Source organism: Callorhinus ursinus, unplaced genomic scaffold (assembly GCF_003265705.2).
Source record: "Callorhinus ursinus isolate GAN/ISIS: 27379988/994484 unplaced genomic scaffold, GSC_fseal_2.0 scaffold9, whole genome shotgun sequence".
In the NCBI taxonomy this organism is placed as follows: domain Eukaryota; kingdom Metazoa; phylum Chordata; class Mammalia; order Carnivora; family Otariidae; genus Callorhinus; species Callorhinus ursinus.
The window spans coordinates 31,653,938-31,675,357 of NW_027397071.1; the positions used below are offsets into that span (position 1 = coordinate 31,653,938).

General features: G+C 35.8%; 1 protein-coding gene across 10 annotated transcripts in view; it reads left to right on the top strand.

Annotated features, from left to right (window-relative positions):
- The window catches only part of TTLL7 (tubulin tyrosine ligase like 7), a 159,988-nt gene that overhangs the window by 71,150 nt on the left and 67,418 nt on the right, over positions 1-21,420 (top strand). For all 10 annotated transcript variants that reach the window (XR_003208353.2, XM_073896430.1, XM_073896426.1 and 7 more), the window contains 4 exons: positions 2,925-3,083; positions 8,070-8,286; positions 12,837-13,001; positions 17,881-18,039. Coding sequence is in view for 9 of the 10 variants with exons in the window: in XM_073896430.1 (XP_073752531.1) it covers positions 2,925-3,083; positions 8,070-8,286; positions 12,837-13,001; positions 17,881-18,039 (700 nt within the window). In the remaining variant the exon portion in view is untranslated. The remainder of the gene's footprint in view (positions 1-2,924; positions 3,084-8,069; positions 8,287-12,836; positions 13,002-17,880; positions 18,040-21,420) is intronic.

Sequence of the window (21,420 nt, forward strand, 5' to 3'; positions counted from 1 at the left end):
TGGTTTTATAGGGCACCAGGAGGCTCAGTGTAAGATGATGCTGCAGATAAATGCAAAGGCCAGGCTGGGTACACCGTGTTACTATGTTTTATTCAATCATTTAATCATTGATTCTTTAATCTCTTTAACTATGCAGCAAATATTTCTGTTTATCCTGAGAGAAATGAGAACTTTTTTAATGGGTTTAAGCAGAGAAATGTTGTTTTTGATACTCTTGGTGGGCCTGTAGATAATGGATTCAAAGAAGGTAGAAAGGAAGGAGGAAGCCCTGAAGGAGGTGATTGTCAACATCTGATAACCCAAAGGAGAGGTAGTGGGAATGGGGTAGAGAAAATACATCTGGAAAATAGGGAAGAGATAGAATTGACAGGACTGGGAAGCTGCTGTGATGTGAGACTCAAAGGGGAGGCGGAGAGCAGTGTCCAAGATCGTGTAGGTGGGGCAATTTAGTAACACAGGGTTATAGGAAGAACAGCCTTCAGAGGAAAGGGAATTCCCTCTGTAAAGTTTTGGACATGTGTTTCGTTGAAGTCATTTACTTTCATCTAACATATTTATTAAATATCTATTATATGCTGCGCAGTGCACTAGGCTTTGGGCACATGAGGTGATCAAAATCAGATTTTTGGCTTTTACAACTTTGGGTTGCAGCTGTGATAAGTGCAGTGAAGTAGAGATACATAGTTGTAAATCAGTGCCCAGTGAAGGACTTCTGGCTGAGGGAGGCATTGGAGAGTTTCCCTGAGGATGTGATGTGGAAGCCTAAATATGAATGCTGAGTAGGAGTTTATTGATGAAAATGGTAGAGAACAGCTTTCTGGGCAGGAAGAATAGTATGGTCTGAGGTCATAATGCTGGAAGACAGCAGGAATATTCAGGATACTGAAACAAAGCCGGGTGTAGCTGGAGCAGAGACATTGATGGGCATGGGAGAGATTAGCTGAATGGTGATGGTTGGGATCATAGTCCTTATCCTAAATTCCACGGGAGAGGAGGGGTGGGGGTGGAGCTGGTAAAATGGCCATATTTGCATTTTGAAAAGATCATTCTACCTGCTTTGTAGAGAACAGAAGTCGGTATGGCTGAGAGAGGCAAGAGGGTTAAATGTAGACCCATTAGTAGCTATTACAAATAGGCAATTTCTCATTTTTATAGAATCCTTGGAATTTTCCTTAAGGAAAAAGGAATCTTCTATTAGATGGAAAGTTATGACCTATTTATATAAAAACAGAATTAACTAAATTACATGTTTAATATCGTTTAGTAAATCCATGACAGCTATGAGCAGAAATGATTCCATATTTCCAAATTCCTAAGACTGCATGTCTGTTTTGAAGCTATACATTTTTACATCAAATGATTTGTGCTAGATTGCTAAATGGAATAAAGTATTTCTCTTGAATATATGCATGCTTGGATTTTTTTCCAAATATATATGTGAAAGAATGGTATCATTCATAAATACTCTATGTGGTTAGTTTAAAATATATTATTTTAATTAAAACTTTAAATTGATCTAATTTCATATCATTGTTAAAAATATAATAAATACATTTAAAGGTATTGGACACAAAAACAAGGACATTAGCATTGTTACTGTGTTTCCTTTAGCTCTGTGTATATGTGTGTATGTGTGTTTTCCAAACCAGTCAATGTTATCCTATTTTGTATTGAGATTATTTAGCTTATTGGCTTATTCTGGATTTGACAGGTAGAGTTGGTAATTGCTTCCCTTCTCATGGGGTAGAGAAGAAATATAACTTTCTTATAGGTGGAAAGATAACTTTCTTACAGGGTTTTCTTGAAAGAGCACTTGAAATATGATATATTTGGTGGAAATATAACTTTCTTACAGGGTTTTCTTGAAAGAGCACTTGAAATATGATAACCATAGGAACCTACAGTTGTGGAGGCCAGGTGGCTTATATATTCCATACCCTAGTTTTAGAATTTAGGCCCTACCTCTGTGCATCCCATGTACTGTGGTCCCATTTTAGATTTTACCAATCTCATCTGGAGACAATATCTCCTTATCTATAAAAGACTTGCATACGTTTATTAAAAGGACCTTTTTTTGAAATAATCAGATTTTCTTTAATAGATAATATTTTAAAATATTTCTTCTAATTTCTTCATTTTTATTGGGAATCAATATGTACAAAATGGTTAATATTTGGGATTAATCAAAAGTAAACATTTTATGCCTAGTTTTATTCTTAAGTTATGTATCAAATAGGCAGCCTGATTAGTAGCAAACATAAAAATATCAGGACATACATTGTAGCCATAAAACCACAGGTATAGGGATATGTAGCTCATGTTAAAACAAAACAAAACAAAATTTCTAGTATACTCAGAGACTCACATCGTTTTCTCAGAAAAGTAGTTAAACTTCAAAAACAGTGTAGTAAAAGTTGATCAAAACTGCTCCTTATGGGTGCCTCAGAGGACTTAAAATTATAAAGAAGCAGCATGAATGGTACCTGGCAGTGAACAATTTCCTGCTACCCACCCTCTTATCCCAGAGGCAGAGTTAATGACTATTTCCGTATGTTACCTTGCCATGTATGTCTTTATTGCACTTACTACATTGTATTTAATAGCCTATATGTAAATTCCTTAGGGTAGAGACCATATTAATTTATATTAATATCTCTAGTCCCTAGCATATAGTATATACTTGAATGATCTATCAGTATATTAATTAGTACATAGAACAGAGAATCTTGTCTGTATTTTTCACTGATATATCCCCTGTGTCCAGAATAATGCCTAGCACATAAGAGGTACTTTATAGACCTTTGTTGAATGAATCAGTAAATGAAGAACTGGTGGGAATTTAAATCCTTGCAATGTCAGTAGCACAAAGAAAATTTGGAAAAGTTTGAATAGAAATTACTTTTCATATTATCTCTAATTTACAGAATGATCAAGTCCCGGCCTCTGGATTATACCTTTGTTCCTCGAACATGGATCTTTCCTGCTGAATATACGCAATTCCAGAACTACATGAAAGAATTGAAGAAAAAAAGAAAGCAGAAAACTTTTATAGTAAAACCAGCTAATGGTGCAATGGGTCATGGGTAGGTATTTTTCACCCAGAACATATAAAAGTTTTAAAAAAACTTGGGCAAAAAGAATAAATGTGAGCATTCACTCATGGTTGAATACGAAAAAAATAATAAAATGGGTCTCTATTGCTTTTTTGGAACTAAATATTTATTGAGCCATTTTACCCTGTCCCACAGGCTTCAGTTATTGAATTTAAAGATTAAATCAGTTGAAAGACTTTAGTAGGAGACAACAAAACAGAAAAAAAAAAGATGTTTTCTAATTTTTTCTTAAATATAAAATTTGTATTTATAATAATTTTAGAGTAAGCTTGGAGGGTAAAATTAAGTTGATATGGTAGAGCTAAATTGACTTGGAGAAAAAAAATGGTAAGGTAGTTACTCTTTCAATAGCTAGAAATTTAAAGCAAGGTAAGTATGTCCCCTTTGCTTTACATATAAGTTTTTTTTCTTTATGGAGCCATGGTGATTGAATTGAGAATGAGTAAAACACATTTTAAGCTAAAGTACCACAAACTAGTCTAGTGTTAGCTGAACATAGATTACACAACTTAATATTCCTGTGTCCTTTTGCTTTCTAATGTTCATTTTCTGCAATGTACATTTTCAGAGAAAATGTGGCTGAGGCTGCTTTTATTTTTTTATTTTTAAAGATTTTATTTATATATTTGTCAGAGAGAGAGAGAGAGAGAGAGGGCGTACAAGCAGGGGAAGTGGCAGGCAGATGGAGGAGCAGGTCCCTGCTGAGTAAGGGCCTGATGCGAGACTTGATCCCAGGACCCCAGGATCATGACCTGAGCCAAAGGCAGACACTTAACTGACTGGGCAACCCAGACATCCCGAGACTGCTTTTAATAAAAACACATATGTTATTTTAATCTTTTGATTTATCATTTTATCATTACATATTGTCCTTGTCTCATAACAATTTTTCTCTTAAAGTCTATTTTGTGTAATACTAGTTTACCACTCCAGTTCTCTTTTTGTTACTTTTGGCATGGAATATCTTTTCCATTTGTTCACTTTCAGGTTATTTGAATCTTTGAATCTAAAGTGAATCTCTTGTAGACAATGTGTGATTGGACCATGGTTTTTTTTTTTTTTTTTTCATTCTGCCAGTGCTTGTCTTAGTTGGAGAGTTAATCCATTTGTAATTATTGATAAGGAAAGACTTACTTCAGCCATTTTGCTATTTGTTTTCCATGTCTTAATATAGTTTTCATTCCTCAATTCCTCCTTTTCTACTCTCTTGTATTTAGATATTAGATATTTCTTGTATTTAGATATTAGATAAAATTAGATATTTTCTTATGTGCCAATTTTCTTTTACTATATATTTGAGTTTTTAAAAAATTTTATTAATTATTATTTTTTTCAGGAATAGAATTTATTGACTCATCACTTACATACAACACCCAGTGCTCATCATAACAAGTGCTGTCCTTAATACCCATCATCTGTTTAGCTCATCCCCCACCCACCTCCCTCCATCAACCCTCAGTTTGTCCTCTATTGTTAAGAGTCTCTTACGGTTTGCCTCCCCCTCTCTCCTTCTCTCTTTCTTTTCTACTTCACACATGTTCATCTCTTTTGTTTCCTAAATTCCCATATGAGTGAAATCATAAGGTATTTGTCTTTCTCTGACTGACTTATTTCATTTAACGTAATACACTCTAGCTCTATTCACTTCCCTGCAAATGGCAAGATTTCATTCTTTTTGATGGCTGAGTAATTTTCCATCGCAGATATATACACCACATCTTCTTTATCCATTCATCAGTCAGTGGACACTTGGGCTCTTTCCACAGTTTGCTATTGTTGATGATCCTGCTATAAAAAATCAGGGTACATGTACCCCTTTGAATCTGTATAGGAGTTTTTTTTATTTTTAATGGTTTCCCTGGGATTATAATGAACACCTCAATTTATAATAATCTTGTTTAGATTAATATCAACTTAGTTTCAATAGTAAAACAAAAACAAAAACCTCACCTTGCTTCTATATAGCTCTGTCCCTCTTTATATTATTATTGTTACAAATTACATTTTCATACATTGTGTACCCATCAACATAGATTTATAATTATTGTTTAATGCAGTTGTATTTTAAATAATATAGGAAAAAAGCATAGTTACAAATCTAAACTACATTAATAGTGACTTTCATATTTACTTATGTAGTCACCTTTACCTGGTGTTTTTTATTTCTTTGTGTGGATTTGAGTTACTCTCTAGTGTCCTTTCATTTCAGTCAGAAGAATACTCTTTAGCATTTCTTATAGGCCAACTATACTAGCAACAAACTATCAGTTTTTATCTGGGAATGTCTTAATTTCTCCTTCAGTTTTGAATACTTTTGCCAGATATACAATTATGGGCTAGCAGGTTTTGTTTTGTTTTTTTCCTCTGTCTTTCTGTCAACACTTTGAATATACCATCTCACTGCCTTTGGTCTCCATTGTTTCTGATGAGAAATCAGCTATTTATCTTATTGAGGATCCATAGGGTGTGATAAGTAGCTTTCAAGATTGTCTTGGCTCTTGACAGTTTTAGCATATTATGTCAGTGTGGATCTCTTTGAATTTATCCTACTTGGAGTTCATTGAGTTCTTTGGATATATAGTTAATGTTTTTCATCAAATTGGAAAGTTTTCAGCCATTAATTCTTCAAATATTCTTTCTGTCCCTTTCTCTCTCTCCTCTCCTTTTGAGATTCCCATTATGTGTATGTTGGTATTCTTAATGGTGTCCCACAGGACTTTTAAGCTCTGTTCATTTTTCTTCATTCTTTTTTCTTTCTGTTCCTCAGACTAGTCATTCTCAATTGACCTACCTTCAAGGTCATTAATTTTTTTTCTGACTTCTTAAATCTTCTGTTTAGCCTCTCTAATGAATTTTTTGTTGCAGTTATTGTATTTTTAACTCCGGAATTTCAGTTTGGGTCCCTCCACTCTTCTTAAAAACAACAACAACAACAACAACAATAACAAAAACTTCTATCTCTATTGATGTTCTCTATTTGGGGAGACATCATTTTCATGGTTTCCTTCAGTTCTCTCCATATGGTTTCCTCTAACTCTTTGAACAGATTTAAAACAGTTGATCTAAATAATTGATTGTGTAGTAAGCCCAATGTCTGTCTTTCAATTAATTGGTAAGTTTCCTGTGTATGTGTCATACTTTCTTTTTTCTTTGCATGACTCATAATTTTTTGTTGAAAGCCAGACATTTTGAATGTTATAATGTAGCAACTCTGGAAATCAGATTCTCCCCCCTCTACAAGGTTTTTTTCGCTGCTGCTTGCTATGGTTGCTCTTTATTTGTTTAGTGATCTTTCTGAAATAATTTTGTGAAGTCTATATTTTTTGTTGCGTGTGGCACTCAAGTTCCTGTTCTGTTGGGTCAGTGCTCAGCTAGTAAGTGGACAGAGATTTGCAACCAACAAAACAAAACAAAATAAAACAAGAAAACCTCCCTCAAACCCAAACTCCCAGTCCTTGCAGAAGGGGTGTATGTGTGTGTTGGAACATGCCTTGAACACTCAACTAGGCAGTTTATTTTTTTATTTAATTTAATTTTACTATGTTATGTTAGTCACCATACAATACATCATTAGTTTTTGATATTGTGTTCCATGATTCATTGTTTTCATATAACACCCAGGGCTCCATGCAATACGTGCCCTCCTTAATACCCATCACCAGTCTAACCCATCCCCTCACCCCCCTCCCTTCTAAAACCTTCAGTTTGTTTCTCGGAGTCCATAGTCTCTCATGGTTCATCTCCCCCTCAGATTTCGCCCCCTTCATTTTTCCCTTCCTTCTCCTAATGTCCTCCATGATATTCCTTATGTTCCACAAATAAGTGAAACCATATGATAATTGACTTTCTCTGCTTGACTTTTTTCGGTTAGCATAATCTCCTCCAGTCCCTACGGGCGGTTTAAGACTCTGCCCTACTCTTCATTTCCTGCTTGTGCAGAACCTGATGGTTAGTCAGAGGTAAGAGCTTAGGTAGGGCCTTTCAAGTCTTTCCTGAGCATGCACTTAGCCTTGGGCATGCACATGGCATTCTAGATTTCCAGAAATATGTCTGATTTTTCAAAGCTTTTATTTCCCAAAGATTCTCATACTTCAGTTTTTCTTCCCAATATTTTTGGTTAGTATATTGTTTTCCCCAACCTTTATTGGTTGTCATAGGCAGTGGGAACTAATGCATTCGCTTTAAATGTTTTCAACAAGCCCCTTCCCCCTCCCCCCCCCCCCGCCCAAGTAGCTGCCTCAACACTAGCAGAGTTCCTAATTAGGCAAGATAAGAGCAGTCCTTGAGTTCCTTCAGGGAGCCACCAGACAAGTAAAACAACAACAATAACAACAACAAAACTACCACAAGAATAAGGTCTATTCTGCTCCCTCCAGAACCAGGACCTGTACTGGGAACATGGGCTGTTGTCCAAGGCCATTGATAAGTTGAGGTTGGGGGATGGGACCAGAGTAAGTTAAAATGCCACAAAGCTCTTTTACATAGATTAGACTATTTTTTTTTTTTTTTTTGATTAAGTGTTCTCTGGTTGTTACAAGCTTTTGGTTAGTTTCTAGGTTTCCAAAAAAGTTGATTCTCACAATTTTTTGACTGTTTATTGCATTTGTGGAGGGACAGACTTTGGAGTTCCCTACTACACCATTTTCCTCTTGAGTATTATGTGTAACTTTGTAAACATCTTGACCCCATTTCAGATTAGTCATTTAATTCTTTTTTTTTTAAACGAAGTTACCTTTTTTTTTTTAAAGATTTTATTTATTTATTTGATAGAGAGAGACACAGTGAGAGAGGGAACACTAGCAGAAGGAGTGGGAGAGGGAGAAGCAGGCTTCCCGCTGAGCAGGGAGCCTGATGTGGGCCTCGATCCCAGGACTCTGGGACTATGACCTGAGCCGAAGGCAGACGCTTAACGACTGAGCCACCCAGGTGCCCTAATTCTTTTTTTTTTTAACTTAGGATTTCCTTGATAAGAAATGGTGACAAACTTCCATCTCAGGATCATTTGATTGTTCAAGAATACATCGAAAAGCCTTTCCTAATGGAAGGTTACAAGTTTGATTTACGAATTTATATTCTGGTGACATCGTGTGATCCACTGAAAATATTTCTCTACCATGATGGACTTGTGCGAATGGGAACAGAGAAATACATTCCACCTAATGAGTCTAATTTGGTAAGTGATACCAGACAGAATCTATGGTTTTATTCATTTGTTCAGCTTGTACTTTTTAGAGCATGCATTGTGTGTAAAGATTATATGAATCACAGTACCTCTTTATCAGGTTTTTATAGTCAGGAATTGTGTACAAGACTGCTTCTAATTTATAGACAAATTTGTGAAAATTAGAAAAAAAAAGGTGTCTCCTCCAGCAGGCTAATTAGGAGAAGGCACTCCCTTTGGGTGCTGTGAGCACAAGGATGGCTTTCAAAGCACGTGTGTATGTAGTGGCCTTGCATAGAAATGACATGTACACATGTGTATACAGTGGCCCTATATAGAATTGGATTTCAAAGCACATGTGTATATTCTTTGGCCCTGGATGGAAATGATTTATTTAGAAATGTAAATAAAAATAATATCTCATTGAGAAGTACAGAGTGTCATAGAGTTGAGTGTAGGGATAGTTTATGTTTAGCTTCTCATGGAGGAGGTGGTATTTGAGCAAGCTTTATATGACAGGTATGGTTTAACATGTAGGATGTGGGAGAAAGTATTTGAAACAGAGAAAGTGAGAGTTATCAGAAAGTAGAGTTATTAATTTGTTACTTTGCACAAAAGAAAAGATGGTAAATTTACATTGACCAAATGTAAAGTAGAGACATAAATTGGTAGTTTCAGTGTGTATTTTAAAATCTATTAAATGGAGCCTTCTGTAGATATTTTTCCATTAAGATTTCCTTTATGCAGCCATAACTCATTGCTGAAAGTCATAACTGCAGTTTATGGTTTATGAAGGTCAAACTGTAATTTATTATCATAATTTATCATGAGAGTCACAAACTTTATTATCCATACGTAAAAGTTTAGTTAACCTCTACCCTATTTTTGGACCTACTAATTATAGTAAAAATTATAATTAATTATTATTTCCCATTTTGTCAAAAGCCTGGTTATTGTTCTCCTCCAGTGTTATGCACACAATTATCTGCACTAAAAGTGGTCATATTTTAAAAATTACATAATGACTGTTCATAAATGTTACTATGTTCAATTAATGAAAAATATTGTAAACCTGACAAAGGAAGAAAAAGGGAACTGTAAAAGTTTTCACTGGAAAGGAAGATAAAGGAAAGAATCATCTCTTTGAAGGTCATAAGGTGTGAATATATCCAATCACCAAGTAATATTTGAACTCTACTGCATTCTATGCATTGTGCTGGTTTTGGAAAAACAGTGACCAAGACAGCGACAGTGTTTGACCTCTCAAAAGCAACAGTCTAGTGGGGAGGCAGAAAATAAACTAAGCAATTATAATACCTGATGGTAAGTGTAATGGTCTAAGACACTGAGAGTGCTATGGCAGTGCATAGCAAGGGCATCTAACCCAGCTGGAGATAAAGTTTAGAGAGGGAGTTTGTAAAGTGAAATATGAATAATGGAGGGTTAGCCAGGTTGGGGGCAGGGCGGGGTGGGGTGGAAATCTATAGAGAAAAATGGCCCAGAGTTACCGTGTGTCTGGAGAGAGCACTCATAAAATCAATATGGCTAAATACAGACCATGAAGGGGTGGGTATTCAGAGATGAGGATGAAGAGCCTAGAGGACAGATGCTTCAGGGCTTTTTAGGCCATGTCTAGGATTTTGGAATTTAACCTAAGAAGAAGGGAAGCATTGAAAGATTTTAAAGAAGGAATGAGATTTTTGTCTTAAAGAAGTCACCTGGTCTGTATGTGGGGAATGTGAGAGATGGCTGTAGTTGTAGATGAATGGGAAAAGTGAGGGTAAGGGAGAAGCTGTTTTCTAGTCTAACCACATGTGAGAGGAAAGATGGCCTTATCTAAAGTAGTAGCAATAGGACTATACTAAGAATAAGAACATAGATTTAAGATATATTTATGGTAACGTGGATAACATTGATATACTGACAGGTTGGATTTATAGAACGAGGGAAAAGGAGAGAGAAATTGAGGATAAAACTCAAGAATTTTGGCATTGGCCAGTGGGTGGATGATGTATTATTCACCGTGATAGGAAATATAGGGGCTGCTAAAGGTCTTGCAGGAAGCTGGTGTGTTTGGTTTGACATACCTGTGCAGCCTCCAAATGGATCTATGCTATAAGCATTTGGATGTATAGCATAGGTCTGGAGTTCAGATGAGAGAACCAAGCTACAGACCTAATTTGAGACTTGTCAGCTCTTAGATTATAATTAAAATAATTGGTGTGGATAAGAATGGGTTATAATACATTATAAGGCAGATAGTCATGTTTTGAGAGAAAAGAGTTAGGGAAGACATAGGAAAGGATAAGACTTGTAAGCTCATTTAAGTGATTTATTTTAATATCTTAAATTATATGTATGTGATATTTGCTTAAATATACTGTATTAAGAAATCATAAGCAAAGTTTGGGAGTCAGGCAACATAACCTCTAGGTCTCGCTTTGCCAAGTGCTTTTGAATCACGTAATCTTGTGTCTTTGGTTCACATGTACAAAGAATGACCTTCTATATAAGTGTCAGTGTTCCTTACATATCTCTAAAATTTAAAAGTTCACCTTTTTCAACTCCACGATCAAATTCCTAGATTAAGATATGAAAGAGTAAAAAAAAAAATATATATATATATATACATATATATGTATATAAAATTTTATCTGAAGTGAGATCACAGTTATGTAAAAGGTAAGCTTAAGAAAAAAAGGCTGGAAAAAAAAATCAAAATGCTCTCACTGGTTGGTTTTGGATGGCATACTATTGCATATTTGTTTCTTTCTTCCTATTTCCAATTTTTAAAATAGTGAGCATGTATTTTGTGAAAAGCTGGTATTGGTAAGCTACATATAAGAAGATCATAAGGCAGAGAATTTCAGGCATTGAGATATAATAGCCATTTATTTTTTGCTACCAGTGTAGCAGCTGACCAGTTCTTGAAAAGTTTTATATAACCCAATTCATTGTATTGAGCTTATATGCTAAAAAATAGGGTGGAGAATAGTTATATACTTTTCATTCCTTGAAGGTTGCTGTTTGGTTTATAGCTGTCTTCACTGCTTATGGCCAATGTCCAGCTGGCAATGAACTGCTTAGAAGGGGGTTTTGTTGAGGTAGATGTGAAACTGGAATTTCCAGTCCTACTTGCAAAGATACTGTTTTAAGAAAAATGAACAGTTCCATTTTTTACTCACTTTTTCACTAGGATAGCTAGGGTTTTTATTACTGCTATTATTATTTATTTTTAGAAATTCTTGCCAAATGGAGAGCTCCTCAATAAATTATTTTCCAACTCTTTTTAAATTGAAAAATTTATATTTTGGAAACTAGGAAATGCTATAGTTTGATTAATTTCCTTTTTCTTCAGATCAAGCACTTAGAATTAGACAAGCATAAGATTTATGCTCTTTCTTTTAAATATCACTTAATTTAAAGCTTTTTCTAAGTTTCATTAGGGTAGGGACTCTATCTTGTTTATCTATGTATCCACAGTGCCCAGTACCAGTTCTGCAGATAGTAAGTAGGTGCTCCTTAAATATTGTTTAATGAATGAAAAAATAAATTCTTAATTAGTGATGGGCACATGGGTTCGTAAACAACATGTAACTCAAATGATCACTTCTGCACATTTACTTCAAAGATTTTATATCGTAGACCTAAGTAACTGCAGTGAAAATAAAATATGATACAGATATACTTAGTTATTAACAAACATCAATAGTAATCATGTACATGAAGTACATATTCATTGGGATGCAACATTGCTCTCTAATTTCTGGGAATAGGATCCGAGGGTAGGATATATAGGTTTGATGAATGTTTATGCTAGATTGGTAAGGAATCATTAGCTGTATATTAGTTGACAATTACGAGAGGATTAAAATTTTGGATTCTGCTTCAAGTTATTTGAGGATAACAGTATCAACAAATGTAAAAGTGTAAAGAGACTAAGGCATAACAGCTCCAATAAGGAGTACTGTAAATTTCCTGTTAATCATTTAGACTCTGTACAGCATGTGTGGTGCTTCTGTCTGCCGATTCGAGCTGCGCTCTGTCTTGTGAATGAGTTCAAGTGGCCTCCCAGTCCCTTTCGGAGGCAGAGGTTGTGTTTGGTAGTCCTGCCTTTTGATTTATGCTACTTACTTGAGATATCATTTTTTACTTTTCTTTGAAAAAACATAGAATGCTCTCTCAGAAAATTTTCTTCCCAAAACAAATTTGGGTGAGAACTGTCGCTAAAAACATGAAAAACAAATTAACAAAAACAAGCAGTGTTTTTCTTGCTTAGCAGTGTGTAATTTCACAGTTTCATGCAATTATTTTAATGCTTTCTATAGTAGATATATTTTGAATAATATATAAAGTAACTTTGTAGATGACTACATTTGTAATCCTTTTATTGGAAATGTGCCATTCCATTTAATTTGAAAATTATCTAAATCATGATGAAATTGTCGATCTGTATATTTTAAACTTTAAAATTATCTTTCATCTTTGGTTGCTTTATGATCTGTGAAACCTCATCGTTCTAGAGTCTCATAGATGATAACTTTCGTTCTTACTTGTTACAGACCCAGTTATACATGCATCTAACTAACTACTCTGTGAACAAGCACAATGAGCGTTTTGAAAGGGATGAGACTGAAAACAAAGGGAGCAAACGTTCCATCAAGTGGTTTACAGAATTCCTACAAGCAAATCAACATGATGTTGCTAAGTTTTGGAGTGATATTTCAGTAAGATTATACCATTTTCACAATTATAACTGTCTTTCCTCAGATTAATTTAAAGGATCATCAGCATTTTAAATAAAGAGCAAATTACATTAGATTGAGCAAATAAACTATTTTCATGAAGGAACTGGGAACTGTGACAGACCTTGATAAGCAGTATTTTTACTGCTAGGGATGGGAGAGAGGGAGTTCTAGGTGCAAACAAAAGCATAAGTAAAGGCATAGATGTATGAAAATAGTGATAAGTGGCCCAGGTTGGCACATACGGTATTTTTGAGAATTTTTGGGGGACTTATGGCTGAAAAGATATGTGGAGGCAAAATTTTAGGTCTGAAAATCAAGGCTTAGCTTGATAGGCAGTAAGGATTCAGTCCTTCCAGATTTTAAAGGAGGAAAGTAATAAGGCCAAAGACTATGAATTTAAAAGATAAATCGGAAAGTGGGTATAGTACAGACCAAGACTAGGTAGAGGAAGGCACCTAGAGGTAGTTTAAGTGAAAAGAATGGCCTGAAATGAACCACAGTAGAAGAGGTGACAGTGAGGGTCAGCATTGAAGTTAACTGAATGTCCAAAATCAGGGAGAAGTATTCAGACATTCCTCTGCAGTTTTAAGGAGGAATTATAGGGAGAATTGGGTTTGGCTTTATCTGAAATAGAGTAGAAAGGAATTTATTTTGAGAAGATCTAGAGTCTGGTTTTATAGGTGAGGGTAAAGAGTTCTATTCATTCATTTCATTCAGTCATTCAGTAAACATTTAATGAACCCATAATATATGCTTGTTTCTGGCTGATAATCTGAAGATTTTTATAAGATACAGCTCCAATCCTCAAAAAACTTAGAGTTTGGTAGGAAAGACCCACACAGAAGTTGTTAATAAAATGTAAGTTAGCACATACAACAACAGAGCCATGCCCTAGATTCTGTGGGAATGTAGAGGAAGACCACATATAGTAGCTTTCTATGGGTGGAGATTGGAGGAGGGCTTTCTGGAGGCATTGACACCTGAACTAAATTGTTAAAAGGTCATGAGGCTATGATAATGAGTTCTACTAGAGATTTATTGAACTTAAAATGTTTTCTCAGGTAGAAAGATCAAGCAGGCAGTTAAAAGTATATGTTTGGGGTGTGATTGATGATTAAAGCCATGTCAGTGGATGGCATGGCAAATGATAAGGGTAAAGAGAGAAAAGGAAGCAAATCTGAGAAGCTAACCTCAGTGAAACCGACCCTTTATTAATCTTAGCAGAAGTATCACAATGGTATTCAAAGTTAGAAGAGGATTTAATATGATAAGACTATGCAATATGATTTATCTTTCCTTTCGGGACAAATACTATATAATTTAAATAAATCTACCTTGGAAAATGGACATGAAAGTTCATAGTTGAATTTGATTCTCTTGAGAAAATCAGAAAAATCAGCATCATTATATTTATCCTTTTGTTGTTTTGTTGGTTGGTATTTTTTACACATTATTTTCTATATCACAGAATGTAAATCCAGAGACCCTTGGGTGTTAGACAAGTAAAAAGGAGTGAAATTGTCTGGATAGGTGTAAATAGGGTGTGCTGGGAACTGTGGTAGTTTGAAAAGCATAAGACATTTGAAGAGGTGGACACTACTCAGCACCAGTCTTTTGGTGCTCCATGGTATTTTGGGTCCAGTATGGCTCATTCTTCTAATTTGTCAGTGGAAGCTCTAAGTCTCTTGATTTATAAATATTGGCAACACATTCAAAACTTTTTAGAAATTCAGGGGCTCCAGCAAAAATGTCTGTCAACTGGACTTTGTAAGAGGCCCACCAACTTGTTAACTTTCTAATCTATCTTCCTGATAGCCTAAATACATCCAAACAAGAACTTTGATTACAATAATGCTGTGTTTATTTATCTACTTATTTATTCTACCAATGCCAATTTTACAGAAATTCAAAAAAATATTTTAATAATGATAGTTTATTATCATAGCGGGTTAGATGCATTGAAGGGGTGAAAATTTGTTATTTTGGGGCAATAGCTCATTGATGGAAGATCATTCATGATGATACCTGGGTGATTTAATGAATGGATCATTTGATGAGTAGCTCAGTGAGAACAAGAAAGTTTTCAATGCCCTGTGATATTCCTTTTTCTTTACCAAATTTTTCACTTCCATCTGGTTTTTCACTTATTCAGAGAAGTCGTGGAAAGGTGGAACTTCTTGGACTGCCTTGGTGAAGAATGTGTAGAGAGACTCAATTAGAGAGAAAAATTGGCTTTAAGTGGTCCTTTCCCTATATAATTAAATTAGGAGAAGGCATAGAAGTAAGACTAATGTTAATAAGAAGGTCTGGAAATGAACCTTTCTGTTAGAGTCAAAAATATAATTCTCATATGTAACTTTAATATGGGCAAGTGTGCACCTATTAAGCTCTGAAACATTTATGATCCCTTCTATAAATGGGTAAATTTTGCATCATTCTTGCCTTCATAAGTTAAAATGTATAATAACAATCTACAAATAAGTAAGCAATGAGTTAATACTTAATAAGTTATTAACTTTTCCAAGCACATATTTTATAATTATATTTATCTTTATTAAGAATTGCATATAAAGATATCTATTTAAGATGAGTTAATGAAATAATGTATTATAAAAACAGGAGGAGGTACAGAAGGTGGTCAATCAGTAAATTTTTATCTTAATGTCATAGTTTGCAAATTTCATGAATTTAACTTAGGACTTCTTTCCTAATGACTTTTTTTGGAGGAGTAATTTCTCTAAAAAGTGACTGTCTCTTTATGAAAACTAACATACAGTAGTATGCCCTATATAGCACAGAGATGCATACTTTTGTGGAGGTCAAGAATGAATAAGAAATTAATAGAAAATCAAGACACAGAGATTACAACCTTTGTAATCACTCATAAAATCATCCTTACTGAATGTTTTTTTTTTAATTTTATTTATTTATTTGACAGAGAGAGAGAGACACAGTGAGAGAGAGAACACAAGCAGGGGGAGTGGGAGAGGGAGAAGCAGGCTTCCCGCTGAGCAGGGAGTCCAATGTTGAGCTCCATCCCAGGACCCTGGGATCATGACCTGAGCCGAAGACAGACACTTAATGACTGAGCCACCCAGGCGCCCCTGAATGCTTTTTATATACTTACATATATGTTCAAATCTACAAATCATATTTCAAAGCAATGACACTAGGTTGGAAATTCTCAAAAGCATTAGTGGAATTAGATTCGTGTTTGGTTATAGCACTCCTGATTTTCACGTATACCTGCAGCCTTGCCTTTGCATTCCTTACAGACGTGTGTTTTATGTAGAAAAAACACAGATTTGTAATTCAGGGTTTATTAATATTCACTCTGCTCATCCTACCTGAGTTGTTTCATGCAAACTCTTATTAGCCAAGGTTTTAACCTTTTTTCTCCTATTCTCCTGTGGCTTCACTGATATATCCAAAGACTCATATGAAGTGGTTTTTTGGCTTTTATCTTTATATCCTTTAGTGTTACTGTCAATTTTTTATTTTGATTAAGATTTTGTGGAACAACCTCTCATGGCATCTCTGATACTTACCCCAAATATGATCTGGGTTAGGATTCTGGGTAACAGCAAGATTAATTTCTGTCTCTCATTTTTTTCTCCCATATTGTGAATATTGCTCCCACCAGGTAGTGGAATGTTTGTTTCTGATCTGACATAGGAGCTGGGGTTCTGGAGGAACGATAGAATGACTATAACAATAGTAGTAGTTAACACTTATTGAAGATTTACTCTGTTCTAGGCACTATGCTGAGAGTTTCACATTGGAGTCTCATTTTGTCCTTATGTCTTTTGCAGTAGGTGTTACTGTTTCCCCTTTACCTTTGGGGAAAGTGAGACTCACGAAGTTTAAGCAACGTAACTGAGGTTATACATCTGGCAAGTAGCAAAACCAGGAATAAACTCAGAAAGCCTGATGGTAGAGCCAGCTTCTTAACTGCCATGCTATATTGCCTATACTGGTAGAGAGGGACTTAAAAAGACAATATAGTCTAAGCAAAAAAAACCTTGCAAGACAGCTTTTCCACAATCCGTAACTTGTTCTTCGACTTTAGTAAACCAACTTTTTGTTTTATGAGCGTTAGTAACTCACTCTAGTAGTATTGTGTGTCCTCACAGAAAGCGTTGACAGCTATTTATGTAATCGGCAGGACTCGTCTCAGGTAAACCTTATGAAAAGCCAAATCACCACCACACGAAGAAGCCCACCTGTCCTAGATTCTGTCCCACCCTTCCAGCTTTCGTCTAAGTGGAAGTTCTATGCTGTTTGTGAAATAGTTCCCTCTCCTTGGAATTTTTCTTCCCTGTCACTCCTAAACCCTTCTGTATGGTTTCTGAGAAGGCTAGCATATGACCTTATGATGGATAGAAGCCACATTTATCAACTTTTATTTTACTTATTCACAGATATTTTTGAGCGTCTCCTAAATGGCAGGCGCTAGTGTAGGCACGAGGACACGGCCCTCACAAAAGGGAAAGATGAGCCGATTCTATGTTGTATGAAGTGCTCAGTAGGGGGTGGTGGCGGCTACACTTGACTGCAGTGTCAGGAAAGGCCTCTCTGAACATCAAGGCCAGGCACAGGAGTATCGGGAAGAGTGTTCCAGAAGGAGGGAACAGTTACCGCCAGGGGCCCTAAGCCGGCAAGCATGGCCGGAGTGTAATGAGCAGGGCAGGAGTGGCGTGCAGTGGAATCAGAGTAGTGGCTGGGCCCGCATGCCGTAGAGCTTTGGGAACTTGGCCAGCATGCTGTTTGTAAGTCCAGGCCTTATCTCCATATATGTAAACTTGTTTTGTAAGGCATCTTCACTTTTTTTTTTTTTTTTAAATCACTGTATGTGCAGGAGTTGGTTGTAAAGACTTTGATTGTAGCAGAGCCTCATGTCCTGCATGCGTATCGAATGTGCAGACCTGGTCAACCTCCAGGAAGTGAAAGTGTCTGTTTCGAAGTCCTGGGATTTGATATCTTGTTGGACAGAAAACTAAAGCCATGGCTTCTGGAGGTAAGGCATTTCTTTTAAGAAGAAAGAGAAGTTACTACTGTTCTTGTGCATGAAAACAAATGTTTTTTAAAGTGTACTTGGCACAGTTGGCTCATTAACTGAGCAGAAAGAGGCCTGAATGGAGCATGTGGGAGGAAGAGAACAAAAAATTCAGAGAATAGAACAGTTCCAGGAATGGACCAATATATGTTTGATATTACTTTCCCCAAACTAATGTCGGGTGACTTTCTAGGCCAGGAATTTCAAATATATGCATGCATCTGCTTTTATTGATGTGTTATCTACTTCCTCCACTATTTTCCCAGCCTCACGGCCTCTACCACTTCATGACTTCTGGATGTTGTCTTTCCTCTGTGTGGGTGCCTGGGCTTCAGGACCACAGCCTCCTTGTCTTCACTGGGTTCCCATTCAGACTCTCCAAGGAGAGGCTCCGATTGGTTCACTAATCACTAATCAGTATTCAGGACCTCATACCCCAGCTGGCATGGATTCTCCCTGAAGGCCATATAATACGCCTGGGGCTCCCCTCATGTCCAGCCTGTTAACTGTGTGCCTTTGGGTGTGCTGCCAGTCCCTGGTATGGTCAGAGTCATCATTATTTTTCTGTCATTATAAAAGATCACTTAATATTAGGAAAAGATGAAATGATATAAGGGAAAAATAGAAATAGTCTCTGTTTAAGATTTTTGTACCTTTCCTTCCAGTCATGTTTGTTTTACATCCAGAAGAAAACTTAGATGTCATGTGGTCCTATACTACCCCATTCAGCAATTCCCTCTCAGACCCCTGATCTGGAGTCATAGAGCGCATGGGCACAGAACACTGTGTTTAGGAAACTTTATCAGGAAAATAGCACATACCTAAACACCATTGTTTACTAGATTAGTTACATTTTGGAACATATTGCTATAGAAGGTACAATCAACAAGTACCTTTCATTTTAAGTTGATCGTCTCTTTTTTTGTTAATGATTTTGAAGTTGGAAGTTCCATCTGTAACTTGAAAAAGCAAATTGAATGAGGATAGATAATCAAGACATTCAAAGTATATTTTCAGGAAAGAATACTTTTCCAATTTGAGGGCTAATGGTGTGTGTGTGTGTGTGTGTGTGTGTGTGTGTGTGTGTTCATTCTCCTATGTGCCAGGAATGTATATTATATTTCCAATCAAATATAGATGTCAGATGTTCAAATTTTGCTCTTGCCTGGGTCCTAGAAATAAGATAAATGTGAGGAATTTTGCTTATCTTTTTGCTTCCTTCATTACATGTATATGAAAGCATTTGACTCTGCATCTTACTAGGGCCTGACATTTTCTTCCTTAGGTTTCCTACTTTGTCTGCAATTATCCTTTCCTATTCTTAACTGCATTTTTTTTCCTACTCCTGCTGCTTGTCTTTTATCTTTGATGGGGTTGGGAAGAAGTGAAGGCACATGCCTGAGGTGGAACTGAAAGTAGAGCAGGGAATAAGGACTATAGATAATTACCTGTTTTTAAGAGCATTTGTCTAATGAGCTTTGTATGATCTTGGTAAATCAGAATTGACTGGTTGAATTCTGTATTTTTTTAAAGGCTCAAAACACCATTGTTTGCATTAATGTTTCTTCATACTTTATTCTCTTCTTCATCATGTCCAGATCAATAACCATTAAAAACCTCGACAATAATCAACAGCTAAATAACATTATTTGCATTAACATATTTTCATTTTCGATTCATTTCTTCATCATTTCCAGATCAGTCAGAACCATTCTAAAAACTTTAGAGTAACCAACAGCTATGGGTAATGAACATTTATTATATTAAAACAATTAAAAGAATCTTATTTAGATCTTGCTTCTTTGTGTTTTCTCCCAGCTGCAATTGTAGTGGTTCTAACATATGTTGGTTAAAAACCTTTTGGCACCATCAAGTGGAATAAGATAGAAGGTGCATCTGAGAATATGATAACTTTTAGTTAACTGGAATAATTGCAGGTACTGATTCATAGTGGCAAAATTGCAGAAATTTTCAAGCACAGAAACCTTTTTCGTGAAAAATATGGAAATTGGGTAGGATATGAATTTGCTGCTAATAATTTAATTACCCTTGGATTAATTTCAACAAGTCATTGTGTCAGGGGATGGAGATCCAAGAAGACAGAATACTTACCGTGGTTGAGTGCGGACTCAGATATGTGTCTTATGGTAATAGTTAAAAGTATAAGTAGGGAACGGGGTTACCAGCACAAGCAATAGAGTGATTATCTCTCTGTGTACATGTGTGTATTTGACAGTTAAAAAAATCTTTGCAGAGGAGGGAACACCTGAGCAGAGTGTTTAAGCCTGTGGAAGGTGTGGTGGGGACTGGGGGTTTGGAAAGATGGGGTTTAGGTGGGGAGAAGTTACTGGGCCAAGGGAACAGCACTAATTTGGGAGCCTAGAATCTATTATGGATACTTTGATATGTGCATGAAATGATTGTGCTTGTTTTGATAGTAAAATTATGATTTGGTTGGTTAATAAATGGTATTTATTATTTTAATTTGCTTTCTAGTAGTTTTCATTTTTGCATGCATTTACAAGCTACTGAACTTTAAGACTCTAACATTTGCTGAGCTTTGTTTGTTCTAGAATTGGGGTAGGAAATGAGAACCAAAGAAGCCATCAACATCACAGAGTATATATTTTTTTAAAGAGTTATTTATTTATTTCTGAGAGAGAGGCAGTGGGGAGGGGCAAAGGAGGAAGGGAAGAGAGAGTACAACCTGAGCCAAAGCCAAGAGTTGAACACTTAACCAATTGTGCCACCCAGGTGCCCCAGAGTAGAATTTTGACTGAATGAACCTGAATTTTCAGAGTCTCTTCTGTCTTTATCATAAAACTTTTGAAAAATCCGAAATGTGAATTGAAAAAAAATTTTTTCTACCTTTTCACTTATTAGTTTATCTTGTGTGGGTACATTTCTCCATAGACCCAATTTCTTTTTTATGGTAGTAGAGGGAATACTCTGACATAGGTAAGAGAGGGTCTGAGGTTACTTCCATCCTAGAGGATGGATATGTCTGGTAGAATTCCAGATGGCAATTTTGGAATGGAACACCTAAGGAACTCTATAAAGATAGATAACATTTCAGTGAACCACTTAGTCATTGGTTCTAAATGTCTGATTCATTTTATAATCCTGTCCCATGTAGCAGAACAATTGTTAATTGTATTACAAATTGCAGAGATTTGAATCAGTATGGAGTGGTTAAAATTTTTTCATATAAAATATATTACTGTACCCTTTCTTCGCACTTGTAAGAGGACATACTTAGAGTTTTGAAGTAGCAGATTAATAAACTCCCTTTCTTCAAATTTGCCCGGAATAAATGGATGTTCTTGCAGTTACCAAATTGTT